We start from the raw sequence: 13,409 nt of genomic DNA, 5'->3' as shown, positions 1-13,409 counted from the left end.
AAGAAGTCTTTGTATGGTCTGAAATAGTCTCTTAGAGCCTGGTTTGATAGGTTTACTACCTTTGTCAAAACCCAAGGGTACATTCAAGGTCACAGATCACACCATGTTCACTAAGAGGTCAGCATCAGGAAAAGTAGCAGTGTTAATCGTATAAGTTGACAATATTATTCTGTCAGGGAATGATTCTGTAGAAATTGACAAGCTGAAACAGAAAATGGCAGAGGAGTTTGAAATTAAAGATCTTGGTTCCTTGAGGTACTTCCTAGGCATGGAGGTAGCAAGGTCAAAGGAAGGGATCTCAGTGTCTCAGAGAAAATATACGTTAGACCTTTTACAAGAGACTGGGATGACTGGATGTAAACTTGCAGATACTCTAGTTGAGGTCAACAAAAGTCTGGTAAACTCAGTAGACGACGTACCAGTAAACAAGGAGAGATATCAACGTCTTGTAGGGAAGCTGATATATCTCTCGCATACCAGACCTAATATTTTATATGCAGTGAGTTTGGTAATCCAATTTATGCAAGCCCCGTATGAGAGACACATGGAAGCTGTTAACCGAATTCTGAGATATCTAAAGTCAACACCTGGGAAAGGCTTGATGTTCAGGAAAAATGATAGAAGATGTATAGAAACCTACACTGACTCGGACTGGGCCGGTTCTGCTATAGACCGGAAGTCAACCTTGGGGTATTGTACTTTAGTATGGAGAAATCTCATTACATGGAGGAGTAAGAAACAGGGTGTTGTAGCTAGAAGTAGTGCTGAAGTTGAATATAGAGCTATGTGCTTGGGTATCTATGAGGAAATTTGGTTGAAGAAGGTATTAGTAGATCTTCATCAAGAGAGTCATGACCCGATGAGACTCTACTGTGACAACAAAGCTGCTATTAATATTGCCAATAACCCTGTTCAGCGTGACAAAACCAAACATGTTGAGATTGACCAACATTTCATAAAAGAGAAACTTGACAATGGGAGTATTTGTGTTCCCAATGTTCCATCCAATAAACAGATTGCAGATGTTCTGACTAAGGGCTTACCTAGACAGATGTTTGACACTTGTATCAGCAAGTTGGGCCTCATTGATATTTATGCCCTAACTTGAGGGGAGTGTTGAAATAGTGTTTTAGTCCTAAAGGCGTTTTAGTCTTTTCCCTGTATCATCCTTCATCTGCATGCAAGATCATAAACACTGAGAAAATCACCATTGAAGACTTCGAATACCAGAGAGAAAGAGAGAGTTTTTTTTACCTGGTTGAAATGATCTAAAAATGAAGAAAATAATTATTTTGTTTACCATTAACATGTGTTTCTGATCTCTGCTACATGGCCCTAGGAAAATCACACATTAAACGTCTTTTTTTTTTTTTTTTTTTTTATCTTTTGGATCATTTCCAATATTGGGCTTCTCTGCAAAACAAAATTAAGCCCATTAGTAAATATTCATAAAGTACTATGTTCAAGTCAAGGTTCGAATTGCAACATAATAAAAGAAATTCAAAAATAACAAAACTAAATTGTATACTAGGTACTAATTGACTATATGAAGGAAAAGTAACATATGTATCTTTTAAAAATTGTGAGGTTTTCTCATCTTTCTAAAGTATAGGATCCTCTACAAAAATAAAAAATAAAATATATATATATATATATAACTTAGAAAATTGAGCAAATTAGAAGGTATGAGGTGGGAAAATGTTTGACAGTACATAGAAAAGTAATTGATTAGTGAATATAAGTTGTAAGACTTAATTTTTTTTTTTTTTTTGGTGTTGTTTTCGTCTCAAAATTGGACACTAAAGATGGCGAAAGGTCTATGGTTTTTCTTCTACATAGACTGTAACATGTGTCTGCAAAGTCCAACACCTTGAAATTTTGTTTCAAACCAAGGTAGGCAAAACAGAAAATCATGGGTAAATGCCTAACTCTTTTGCACACTTAAATTTGCTTCTCTTTTCTCTTTTCCTTTTTAACACGGTCAAAAGTTTTTCAAAACAGACTTTTTAAATATTTTTCTTTAAAGATCTTATATCAACATAGATATGATATGATATGAATCTATGATACTATTATTTTCTTTTTCCTAAAAGAAAATTATAGGTTTGATCAATTAAATTGTAGTTTCTAACTAGCTACTTCAATTCCCTTCAAAATCTTAGACAATCTTAAAGAAAAAAAAAGTAGTTTTAACTATTTGGCTTAGTCTAGGCTAGTGAACTTAATATCAAGCTTCTTTTTCTTTATCAAATAAGATCATAAATTTAAGTAAAGAAATAAAATAGTTAATGCCTAGTTAAAATTAAATAAGAAAATTACTCGTGAACTATGACTATTCAATTCAATCAAAGTTCTCCAGAAACAAATAATTTCATATATATCCAGTTATGTAGAAATGTCCAAATTCAACCCCGGAAATGCCAGAACCTAGATGCAAAATTAAGTATGGTCGTGATGTTTTGAGTCATTTTGGTGTGCTTTATGCCAAGCCTTGTTCAACTCCAATATCGTTAGAGTTCTCATGCTCCAGGGATAATCTTATGGATAATTTAAAATACTAAGTTAAAATAAGATTTGACACACTTTCTAAATTTAAATTTTTTTTTTCTATTCTTTTACTTACGTCATATCTGAGTGAAATTACCAAAATAGAATTCACGCACACGAGTCGGTCCTCTCGCTCTCTAGCTCCTCTTTCACTCTCAATCTCATCTCTCTCTTGCTCTCTTGCCCTTTTGTCGTGAAAATCCACAAATTTGATGTTGCAAACTCATGTCTCTTGTTCTCTCGTCAACTCCATTTTTGGACAAAAAACCACAAATCTAGCTTATGAAAGCGTCCCAACAAACCCATATTTTGGTAAAAAATCCACACATCCAACGCTCTGACGATCTTTCAGAGTCCTTTTTGGCGAGTCCACGACCTCTCTAATAAACACAAGGACTGACGACCACTCTCCAACTATAACTGAAAAAAAAAAAGTAGAGGAAAAAACTAGGAAAAGGAAGAGGGAAAAAAATCAAAGGTATTTTTGTAATATAATTTGATGATGACGTAAGTAAAATGACAAAATGTATAAGTTTCATAGAGTGAAATAAAAACCATTTATACTTAAAATGGTAATTGATGTCTCCTAAATTATGTTAAAGTTCAAAACCATTTATATTTAGTTTGGAGTTTGGTGAGAGTGTTGGTAAGAGTGTTGCAGGTTGCACCCATAGATTAATTGGGTTGAAGACAAAAGAGGTCAAAGGTTGGTTTGGTTTGGTTTCAAATGCATAAAAGATTTAAGATCTCATCCAACACATTTTAATATTGCTCTACAAATTCAAGCTTTCTATTGGACTCCTAAAGCTTTTTCAACATTTGGGCTTTCCACATGTCTTAGAAACATACTTTTAGCCTTCGTGATCGTTTTTCTTACAATATTATTTAGTAGAAAATTAAATCTTATATTTCGAAGTTGACAATACAAGTTTATAGCAATTAGGTTAGGTTCATGTTGATGATAAAGAATTTTTTTTTTTTTACTTTGAAAAGTGAAACTTTTATTTTTATGATTGTTAGCTTAAATTATAAAATGATTTTAAAAGACCAAAACATGTATTAGAGTCTAATAAAAGTACTTTTATATAAATATTTTTCTACTGTTTCATTGAATAATAAAATGTGATTTTTAAAAATTCTAGAACTATTGAAAAAATATTTAAAATATTTTTAATAGAAACATTTCATTACTCATTCTCTCCAATTTTTTTGAATTTTTTTTTCTCATTAGAATATATTTAACTGGTTAATGCATTATATCTCCAATAAAAAAACAAATAGAAGTTGAAATCTACACTCAATATTTTTGAATTAAAAGAGAAATCACATTTCATTCCTGTCTTGCTTGAGTTTGAAAAATATTTTCAAAAAATGTTTCAAACTCATTGGAAGTGAGATTTATAAAAGTTTTAGCAAGGCTTTTAAGATTAAATATTATCATGAACAAAGCGTTATTCCTTTCGAGAAAAACAATAAAATATAATATTACATTTTATTGAGATGTGAAAATGAACGTACAAACTCAAGTGATATAAAAATTTCTACTATTGATTTTGAAGTTAAAGGTTTGATTTTCTCACTTCTATTGTTTCATTAAAAGTATTTTCTTTACATAATTAATTTTCACACTTTTTCCCATTCTGCATAATTTTCTCCCAAACTTTCTCACATATTTGTTCTCAACTACTAACCTTTTTTTGTTAGGGGTGTCCAAAAAAACTCAACAAACTGAATAACTCGAACTATCCAACACAAACCATAAAGATTGGGTTTGATCAATTTTGTTTTTGGGTTGGGGTTGGATCTCGGGTTGGCTAAAGAAAAATTCAGGGTGATCCAACCCAATCCAAGTTTCTTATATATCAATAAAACACACACATATATTTGTTTAAAGTTTTACTATTTTTTTAAAAAAATTATTATATGTTTGTCTTTGTTTAAAGTTTGTAATAAATATCATAGATATTTGGTATTTAACATTTAAATTTTATGAGATTTTAGTTATTAGTCATTGTAGATAAGTTTACATATTTTAAATTAATAATAAAAAAAATTATAACCCGATAACTTAACTCAATCCAACCCGAACTTTAAGAATTGAGTTGGGTTGAAAGCTTTATTTGGGTTGTTTGAGTTGCCAACCCAACCAACTCGATAAAATATCTTCAATCCATGTACACCATTACTTTCCCTCACATTTTTTCTCACTAACTTTTCATTATACACACTTTCTATCACTAAGTTCTCACATTATTTACAATTATTTCTTAATCTCTCTTATTTCATCTTTTTATAACTTTAATGATTGATATTGTTTTAATAATTTATTTCAAGTGTATTTTTATTTTAATGAAGGATCAATTCTACGATATCCCTAAAGTGAACTTGGATTGAATTTTAGTAAAATATTAGAAGATTGGTAGTCTCACACATCATAAGAATTCAAAAAATGATAGACTCCAAATATTATAAGAAGAATATGTCTTTGATTTCAAATTAATCAGAAATACTTTAAGACCTTTGTGTGCTAAATTCTAGCTAAATTTTGTTTTGTATTATCTAGTTTGAGAGTAAGAAAAAAATAATAAAAAATTTGAGTAAATATAACAATTTTCATATATTGAATTTCTTTTTAAAGGATTGTGGTTTTTCACCAAGTTTAGAATTTTTTACGTAAATAGCAATAATTGACATGTACTTCATCGAGATTGAAAATTCAATTCTCTATTCCATGCTAAAAAATGCAAAGTAAATATTGATATTTCAAGTTTATTTATTTTCACTTAAAAAAATATTTCGCATTTTTAATGTTAATTAGATTTGCAAATTTTATTCCAAAAAAATCAATTCGAATTTATTCGTTAAGAAAATCTATTTTTATTAAGATTTTTTTTTTTTTTTTTTTTTTTGAGGAATATATCTTTTTTATAGTTCGATTCACTTGACAAACCTTTACTAAAATTCTTTTCACTCTCCAACAATTTCTAGAACCTTATTTTCTAAAATTCTTCCTATAGTTCAAAGTATTTGTATTTGTTGAAATCAAGCAAATTACCATTTACATATTGGACTACAATTTCCAATTAAATGTATATATATATATATATATATTTGAAAAACAAACCCTTTAAATAACAATTTTTTTTTTTATTGATTTTAAAAAATTTAGATATCAAATCTATCATTTCTTTCTGAAACTGAAAAATACCAAATCAAAGTTTGTTATTTTAGTTTTGAAATGTTCGTATATATTTATTATATTTTTTAAAAAGAACATTTATTATACTTTAGCTCTAAATTTTTGGACCCTTACAATATTTGTTTTACCTACCCTCAATCAAAATATTGATGTGATTGATACATTTGAAAAAATTATAAAAACAAAAAGTACAAAATCATTTCAACCACAAACAATATATTATTGAATTATACTTATTTTGATAATATTTTAAATTTTTTAAACAAATTTAAATGTTAGTATTTATATTTCATTAAAATGTGAAAATATTGATATATTCGCAAAAATTTAATACCATACTTAACTTCAAATATTTCTTCAGAATATTTAATTTTTTTATATAAAAAACAATAAATTTTATCAAACTAGATTTTGGTTCAACGATTTATAAAATCTTAATAAACAACTATTAAAGCACCATAATTTTTTTAAAAAAGAAACTGCAATAACCAAACCCATAAATCAAGCGTAAAATATATTATGTCGTAATGTATTGAATTGATATAAGGTTGAATTCAATAATAAAATTGAATCAAGAAAAATATTTTTTCGATCCCTAAAATCATCAAAGCATCTAATTTTCTAGCTCCAAAATATTGTCCTATGATATTGAATGAAAATAAACCTAACTTGAAAATATTCTAAAAATTTCAATAAATCACTATTTATAGTTTGACATTAATAAGGAATACAGCTAAGAGAATTTGTCCTTTTCATGAATTTTCTAATTGCCATCTCCTGTTTAAGGCAGACAAAAGATTAATTAGGTTAATTAATTAATCCGCATGGAGCTGGTGTGATGTTTTGTTGTTCAGGTTCATGAACCAAATATAATCGATCCCCCATTTGCATTAACATTAATCATTATTATAAATATATATAAAAATCCCAATCATTGTTGGCTTATTTTATAAACTTAATTAGGATATATATATATTTTTTTCCTTTTGGACCATTATCGATTATCAAATCCTTTTCAAAATCTAACGCTAATAACGACAACACAACTTTAAACTTCACAAAAACACACCCAAAATACCTTAACATTTATAAACTTTTGTCTGATCATCCACAACACAAAGCTCATAAACACACACCATATTATAACTAAAATGTGTAGAACAAAACCCAACTAAAGGGAACGACATAAACCCCTTTCTTATATTAACAAAAGTTGGGTTCTTTTTTTTTTAATAAATAATACTTACCTATTGATTTGTGAGTAAAAATCTTCGTAATAATCACATCCATAAAAAATTTGACGTCGGTTTACTCTTTTTTTTTTTTTACGGTCAAATTTTTAACGATGGTGAGTAGAAGACTCTTACTAGTAAAGCGCAGTAAGTATTACTATTTTATTTTAGGTTTGAGATTAGAATGGGAAGTTTTGTTGTTGATATGTGAAAAGGTCATCGACCCACCAGAGGTCCGCCATCGGTTCCACCAGTGGCGAAGGGTCGAGGCCGAGGAATGATTCCAAGGTCGAGATTTGGTCTTTGAGTTCGATGTCGAAGCTAGGGCTGGAAGTGGTTGGGAGTTGTTGTTGTGGCAGTGATGGTGGTAGCAATGGTAGCGAGGTTGGCGACGGGGGGTGAGTGAAGTTGGTTTTGGCCTTTTTGCCTCTGATTCTTATGGCGGCTTGGTCATAGGCTCTGGCTGCTTCTTCAGCAGTGTTGAAGGTGCCGAGCCAAACACGTAGGCCCTTTTGTGGGTCTCGAATCTCGGCGGCCCATTTTCCCCATGGTCGCTGCCTGATCCCTCTGTATTTGCTTTTCCGAATCTTTTGAGGCTTCTTCTTTCCACCTACTGCTTCGTTCCCTTCTACTTTCTCACTTTTCACTAAACATTAACAATAATAATACCAATTTTGTAGTTATCGGTCTTGTTTTGTAACTATTTGATTTTTTTTATTTTTAATATTTAAAAATTAAGCCACTAAATATTATTTCTACTTCTAAATTTCTTATCTTTTACTATTGTTTTCAAAAGACGACCAAGCCAAAATTTGAAAACAAAAATAAATAATTTTTGAAAACTTGTTTTTATTTTCAGAATTTGGCTAGGATTTTCAACTATTGTACTTAAAATACAAATTATTGTAAAAAATTGAGATAAAATAAACTTAATTTTAAAAAATAAAAAACCCAAAACAAAATTGTTATAACTTTAATTTTTATCTACCACTTTTCCCCCTCAATTAATAAGAAGAATCACTTTTTATTGTAATAAAGTATTAATATAATTAACTTTATTGTTATTCATTTGCTTTTAGTTTTAGATTCTTCGTTGATTTAACATGTTAGATCTTCTAAGCTCATAAGTACAAAACAGTAACATAACATATCTCAACAAATAAGAGAATTTTTTTTTCTTTTTTTAAGTTTAAAATTTCTATAATCTCAGGATGCGTTAATAAAACTAAAATTTGTTTAAGCTTTTGAGTTATCTATAATAGTTTAAAGTGAAGAAACACGTCAAAATAAGCTATCCCTTCAGATAAGAAGTTGAAATATAAAGGAACATATAAATTTTAGAAAGTATAGAGAGGGAGTAGTATACCTTGAGAGAGTTGTTTGGGGGTCTCTGCAACGACATTGGAGGGAGTGTTGTTGAAGGGGTAGTTTTGGCCGGAGAGGTCGAGACCGAGGAGGTCGGAGAAGGTGGTGTCGAGGTTAGGCCAGAGGAGGTTGTCGACAACGACGGGATTTGGCTCGACGTAATCGGAGATGATAGCGCCGCCACACATGGTGGTTGAAGTGAGGGAGAGAATTTGAGAAAGGGGGCGTGTGGCGAGAAGAGTATGAGAAGTGGAGAATGAAAATGAAATGAAAGGGATATTTATAATGGAAGAAGGAGATGGCGACGGTTATAACGTAAAAGGAAGTTACCAAGGATCTGACAAATCAGCATCATATTTTTTTACCATATATTCTAATCTACTCTTTTAAAATATATATATATATATATATTATTTATTTATTACTCTTCTCCGTTTTTTAAAGGATCTACATGGGTTGAGTTGTATTGGATTTTTTTGGACCAACCCAAAAATTCTAGTTGGTTGGATTAGCAACCAAATAACCCAAATAAAGTCCCCAACTCAACCCTTCAAATTCGGGTTGGATTGGGTTGTTGGGTTATAATTTGTTTTTTTTTTTCTTTTTAACTAAAAATATGTAAATTTATATATAACACATAATTAATAACTAAAATCTCATAAAATTCAAATGCTAAATACCAATTATATCTAAGATATTTATTGCAAACTTCAAAACAAATATTATAACAATTTTAAAATAAAAATATTTAAAATTCACAAATTAATCAAATTTTAAATAAAGAGAAATATATATAGTATATTTTATTTATATATATAAAATTCTGGGTCAACCCAAATTTTTATTAGTCAACCCATAACCAAACCCAATCCAATCAAAATAGAAAAATTAAATAAATAATTAATTAGAATTTTTTTTTAATAGCTTGAGCATATATAATTTAGCAATTAAGACATCTTTACGAATTCAAAAATATTCATGATATAACCTTCTTTCAAGAAAGCAAAATTGATTGAGTTTTAAGAGTATATGAATGTTATAGTTTTAAGAAATTCAATATTTTCCTTCTTCATTTCGTGTTGGCTAAGATTTTAAATATTATTTGATAGTTGATATAAAGGTGGGGATTTGAATATCTAATCTATTAATCACATACATATATTTAAATTGGTAATGTCATCAAAATCTTCTCTCTACATGGAAATTATCACCTTTTTCATTTTCTCCGTAATTTCTGTTCTCTCTCATATGCTTCTCATGTCTCGATATACTCCCTACCTTTATCTCCTTAATTACTCTCTGTAATTGCCGTTTCAATTAATCCTTTATTCATGACCATCATTCCTTTCCCTAATAACCATCCGCCCTCCCTCTCCATCATTCTTTTTCCGTAATTCCTGCCTAACTTTCCTCTTCATCTCATTCTTTCTCTTCGTAACATTTTTAATGAAGTCATCTCTTCAACAGACAATTTATAATGGGTGTTTGAAACACCAACTTCATAAATTGGTATCAATAAAGTCATCTATTGAAGTTTGCATATTTTTCGATGAACTCCATCTTATAACTCTACACTCCACACATAGTCTTTCTAACTTCAACATATTAACTCTACATTCCATATACAGACTTTCTAACTCCAATATATTAATTTTACACTCCACACACAGACTTTCTATCTCCAATAATATTAACTTCGAACTTCATAATGCGACTTAATGCCTCAAACACTCTAAATTTATGCGAACATGAGCATGACTCCAAGATGTACTCTCAAGTCTCTACCAAGAGACTAATATTTGGATCCTTCATCTTACATATTTGAACTAAAAAGCTCATAAAACTTTACCATTCAATAATATGAGTTTGTAAAATTTATTTATTAGTCAATCAACTTCAAGTGTTATTTTTTATCTTCTACTTTCCGTAACAAGTCGTTTTAATCCTTAGGGTTGATTTATTTTCATTAAGCATTTAATATTAGAATCTAATTTGAAATTTAATACCTGATTTGCTCTATGAAGTTTCGAATCCTTGTCCATATACTACTTCTTTTAATATAAAGAAACAAACACTCATGGTTATGGTCTGGGTAATTATTTAGTTTTTTTTTTTAGAAAATTATATTTGTTTTTTTTATATATAATTTCTTATTCATAGTTTTCATATTTTTTATCTAAATATTTGTTAAAGAAAATGGTAAGAAAATAACTTTGATGCATCTAGGCTATATCTATCTTTGTGTGGTCCATCAAAGTGCCGAATCATAAATTGCCACCCGAAGAATTTTTCTTTTTTTTTCTTTTTTTTTTTTTTTGCAAAATAGTTTAATCTTTTTTTAAAAAAAAAATCCTTTTGTGATCAAATAGGGTGCATGAAGATTGATGCAACTGACCTACACCTAAATATTATCCAATTTGTAACGAAATTCTCGATACAAACTAAAAATGACTTTTCAATTTTTTTAATAAAAAATTGAGTAATTTAAACGAAATATTTCAAAATTTAGAGATTAATATAAGGGAAAAGATCAAATTTGATTTTGAACTTGTTCGGTTGTATCAATTTGAACCCTAAATTTTCAATTCCTTCAATTTTGACCGTAAGCTCATATGAATTTTGCAATTTTAACCTTTAAGCTCAATTTTTATTAATTCATGTACTAATTTTTTTTTTTAGAAAAAAAAAACAAACATACAATGCAAAAACCTTCATAAACTCATTAACTTTATTTAATAAACTTTTTAGTTTGACGATTGCACAAATTAACCATGCGATAACTTTACAAAATCCATAAATTACAAAAATAGTTGTAACATTGTTTTTCTATTTAAAAAAATCATCAATACATCATTCTCACATGTTTTATAATTCATCGAACAACAAACCTTTTTTAACAACATGGAAAAAAACCTACTAGTGTATTAAAATTACAACATTTTATAAAGTTTAAAGTTAAACTTGCGACACGTATATAAATTAGAACCAAAATTAAAAATTTAAAAATTTAAACTTGTTTAAGATTAAAACTATAATACTTTTATATAAATTTAATGTCGAATTTGATAAAATTAAAAATTTAAAGCCTAAATTGATACAACTTTTCAACAAATGAAATATTGGCGAAACAATTTAAAACCGGTTTTCTTTCCCTTCATTGGAATGTATTGGGCCGGAGCCCATGGGCCGAATAATTGTACTGTTAACTGTTTTACCCCGTAATAAGGGTAACGCTTTATTGAATTAATTTGAGGAAAATTTAAATTAATTAATTTATTTTGAAGAAGGGTAATGCTTTAATTGATCTTGAATAATTATTTATATATACTATTAGTTTGTAACGTAAATTTAAATGCTGTGATGCAAGGAGAACCGCCAAATATCCCCAATTTTGGGCCGTAATGACAACTTTATCACAAACTCTTTCATTTCGAGGTTGATTTTCTTAATAGTTGATATAACATTCGAATTTCAAAAAAATTCAAAGTTAAAGTTATCTAAAATTATTGAGTTTTAATTTTCCTTTCATTTTGAAAATTAAGATTAAATTGAAATAATCGAAAAATATTTATTAATTAAATTGAATTTAATTGATTAGATATTCAAACTAATTATTGAGAAGTAAATTGATTTATTAATGTAATACAATATTTGAAAATTTTGGAGATATTGTGATAAATATTTTATTTATATTTTTAAAATTTGAAAAAAAAAAAAAAAGAAGAAAGAATTGGGATTTTTTGAAATTTAAGGAGAGTGAAAAAAAGCAGGTAATCGGAGAGAAAGTAATTCGGTTTTTCAGCGATAGCTTCCACAAAATTGTTGATTTTCAGTGTTTAAACCGTTGGATCGTGCTGAAATTTGATCAGTCTGTTTGGGACATATAGAGTTTCATTTTGAATGGTTAGATCGTTGTTTGAAGCTCTGGTTTATACGTAATCGCTGCTGAATATAATTTGTAAAACTGGAAATTCCACTTCTCTCTCACTCTCGCAAACCCTCCTCATGCAAGACCCTCACTACCAGATGCTAGCCTAAACTATTTGTGTCGTCCGAATGCAACACCCGCCGCCTGTCTGTGGTTGCCACCGCCACTGGTGCCATTATCACTGGAATTGATATCTTGGGTAAGTTATTTAGTATTTTATGTGTTTTCTTGGAAGATCTTGAATACCCATCAAATTTTGGTTTAAGTTTTGGCTCACCCATATTGTTTTGATGTTGAATTTGGATTTTACAGACACTTAAGGTGCTTTTCGATAAGATTAAAATTGTTAGGCGTCCTTTTTTTGGTAAGGTTTGGGGTCTTTATTGAGAATTTTTTTTATACCCACTAAGTGTCGACTTAACTTTTGTTTTAATTGTGATTTTTGGAGGTTGGATTAAAAGGTCTAAAGCTGCTGTCCATTAAAGTTAAAGGTTGATTTTGGTGATATAGTTGTTGGATTTTGTTGATTTTGAAGCTTCGAAGTGGTTTTGGGATCAAACCATGTGTTGGGTAAGTTGTTTGGAGACATTTGGGTTAAATTGTGATTGGAATTAAGTCCTAAATGATGGAATTACTTTTAATTTTTGGTATAGGATTTGATTCAAGAATTGAAGGATTTTGAAGTATTGTTCACCAAATTTGAGATCAATTTTGAGACAATTTGGGTAAGTAATTGGACATTGAACTATAAATATTTGGCAGGATGATGTAATTTGGGTGTTTGGGAATTTTGGCCTTATTTTGGAAATCTTAATTTTTGGTTTATCACTTAAGACTTGGTTTGTGACATTTTGGGCAAATAAAAGTTAAGGTTGTTTGAGCTTGTATTGACTAAAACTTTGAGATAAGTGTCCTTCTACTAGTTCCCCTTCAAACTAGTCGTCCTTACCTCTTGGACTGCTTATTTAAGATTACTTAACTATTTACTTAATAATACATGGATTGGTTACTTGAGATTACATGGACTTATTTCTTGAGCAACGGATTTGAATGATTATTCTAGATTGTTGGGACTGATAATTTATGACTGACTGAACTACATGACTTAATGGCATTGACTGAATGGATTAGACTATTT

At 29.2% G+C, this 13,409-nt stretch overlaps 1 protein-coding gene across 1 annotated transcript; it reads right to left on the bottom strand.

Moving 5' to 3' along the window:
• Positions 1-6,819: 6,819 nt before the first annotated feature.
• LOC120092581 (ethylene-responsive transcription factor RAP2-3) lies at positions 6,820-8,578 on the bottom strand. The gene is made up of 2 exons (XM_039050710.1): positions 8,345-8,578; positions 6,820-7,624 (listed from the first exon to the last, which is right to left on the bottom strand). The coding sequence occupies exons 1-2, from the start codon at positions 8,529-8,531 to the stop codon at positions 7,158-7,160; spliced, it is 654 nt and encodes a 217-aa protein (XP_038906638.1). The 5' UTR covers positions 8,532-8,578; the 3' UTR covers positions 6,820-7,157.
• Between the last annotated feature and the right edge of the window lie 4,831 nt (positions 8,579-13,409).

Source organism: Benincasa hispida, chromosome 1 (assembly GCF_009727055.1).
Source record: "Benincasa hispida cultivar B227 chromosome 1, ASM972705v1, whole genome shotgun sequence".
In the NCBI taxonomy this organism is placed as follows: domain Eukaryota; kingdom Viridiplantae; phylum Streptophyta; class Magnoliopsida; order Cucurbitales; family Cucurbitaceae; genus Benincasa; species Benincasa hispida.
This window is presented reverse-complemented; position numbering and strand designations above follow the sequence as displayed.

Bases quoted from the DNA above. Each gene is read 5' to 3' on its own strand.
- LOC120092581 (XM_039050710.1), bottom strand. From the start codon at position 8,531: ATGTGTGGCGGCGCTATCATCTCCGATTACGTCGAGCCAAATCCCGTC. The intron at 7,625-8,344 runs GTATACTACTCC...GTTAATGTTTAG, and splicing joins CCCCAAACAACTCTCTCAAG to TGAAAAGTGAGAAAGTAGAA.